This window comes from Microtus ochrogaster, linkage group LG1 (genome assembly GCF_000317375.1).
Source record: "Microtus ochrogaster isolate Prairie Vole_2 linkage group LG1, MicOch1.0, whole genome shotgun sequence".
Classification (NCBI taxonomy): Eukaryota; Metazoa; Chordata; class Mammalia; order Rodentia; family Cricetidae; genus Microtus; species Microtus ochrogaster.
Genome location: NC_022027.1, coordinates 45,196,594 through 45,198,274, shown reverse-complemented (window position 1 = coordinate 45,198,274; position 1,681 = coordinate 45,196,594). Strand labels below are relative to the sequence as shown.

Here is a 1,681-nt window from a genome sequence, read left to right as displayed (position 1 = left end):
GCATACAGTCTTAATCATCAACATCCTTATACAGAAGCAGACAATCTTAATCACCAATATCCTTAAACAGAAGCATAGTCTTAATGACCAATATCTTTATATTATTGGGCCATTCCACAACACACACTGACATTTAAGAAGAGTAAGATGGGCACATGAGATCTACTAGCACCCAAACCTAAGTCTGACTTCCTCATAGGGATCTGGCATTTCCTGATTCTTACCTTGGGGGATTTGAAGGTGCATTCACAGAAGCAAAGTAGTCTTGGTTGACTTGGCAGCCTCGGATAACTTCGGATACAGTATTTATGGTCTATCAAGAATGAAAACAAAAAAACACTATGGAAAGTAAGTTAAGAGGGAAAAATCTATTTTCTAAGAAAACGTTACATCTTGCTCTTTTGTTTTTAAGTGTCAAAATTCAGACATGAAAAGATCAGTTAGAACATGATCATGCTGAAATGTTCTCTGGAGATCCTCCCAGGATGCCCAGCCAGGCCTCATTAAAACCAGCACTGGCTGGACAGACACACGCCTGGAATCTCAGCACTGGGGGGCGAGAGGACGGAGGAATACAAGTTGAAGGCCAGCCTCATTTCCACAGCATGTCTGTGGGTTCCATGAGACCAGATCATAACTAAAACCAAACAGAAGATTTGACTGCATGCAGTTTGAAGCCTCATGGAAACTAAAATAATAATGTACTGTAAGAGGTGAGACTTATCCCCAGTCCTAGCAAATCAGAGAAACGTTTTAAAATAAGATCAATGGACACACTTAAAATACAACATAATGAACGTTCAATTTAAAGATTAAGTCGAAAACAACCTCCAAGAAACAATAATGAAAAGAAAAACTATATTTCAGAGCAGTGTTGCACATAATAAACACATGTCATCATTATCAACTAAAAATTCCTTTTAAAGATATCTGTAGGTTAAAAAATTTACAAATTTGTTAACAAAGTTCCAGGAGAACAGAAAAGATGTTATCAAGGAAGAGCAGCCACTGTCCTAGGTGAAGAGAGCGGTCATCACTGCTGGGATGGGGACGAAACCCACAGTTAGCATCAGTAGTTTTCAGAAAACTAGAATTAAAGAAAAGAGCCAAAAATAAAAAAAGCAGACTGTAATGTCAGCACTCAAGAAGATGAGGCTGGAGCACTATCTGGAGTTCAAGGCTGGCCTAGGTAAGAGTGATATCCTGTCTCACAAATGTTATATCTTTACATAAATCTTACTAATTTTAACATACATTTCAAAAAACAATCCTGGCATGACAGAAAGAAGCAAAATAAGAGAGCTGTGGGATTGGGGTAGGGGTTGGAGACAAGACTGACTTAAAGCAGAGAGAAATGATGTGGGGTTCCCCTTTGTATGCTGTGAATACCACTGATTAATAAAGAAGCTGCTTTGGGCCTATAGAAAGGGTAGAATAGGGACTGGTGAGATGGCTCAGTGGTTAAGAGCACTGGCTGCTCTTCCAGAGGTCCTGAGTTCAATTCCCAGCAACCATGGCGGCTCATAACTGTCTGCAACTCCAGTTCCAGGGGATCTGACACTTTCATACCAATGCACATAAAATAAATTTAATAATAAATTATTTTAAAAAAAAAACAGAAAAAAAAGAAAGGGTAGAATAGAGCTAGGCAGGGAAAACTAAACTGAATGCTGGGAGAAAG

The 1,681-nt window shown here is 38.9% G+C and overlaps 1 protein-coding gene across 2 annotated transcripts in view; it reads right to left on the bottom strand.

Annotated features, from left to right (window-relative positions):
• Uso1 (USO1 vesicle transport factor) overlaps positions 1 to 1,681 on the bottom strand; it is a 64,904-nt gene that overhangs the window by 25,788 nt on the left and 37,435 nt on the right. For both annotated transcript variants that reach the window (XM_013350904.2, XM_005359497.2), the window contains one exon: positions 225 to 313. In XM_013350904.2, coding sequence (XP_013206358.1) covers positions 225 to 313 — 89 coding nt within the window. The remainder of the gene's footprint in view (positions 1 to 224; positions 314 to 1,681) is intronic.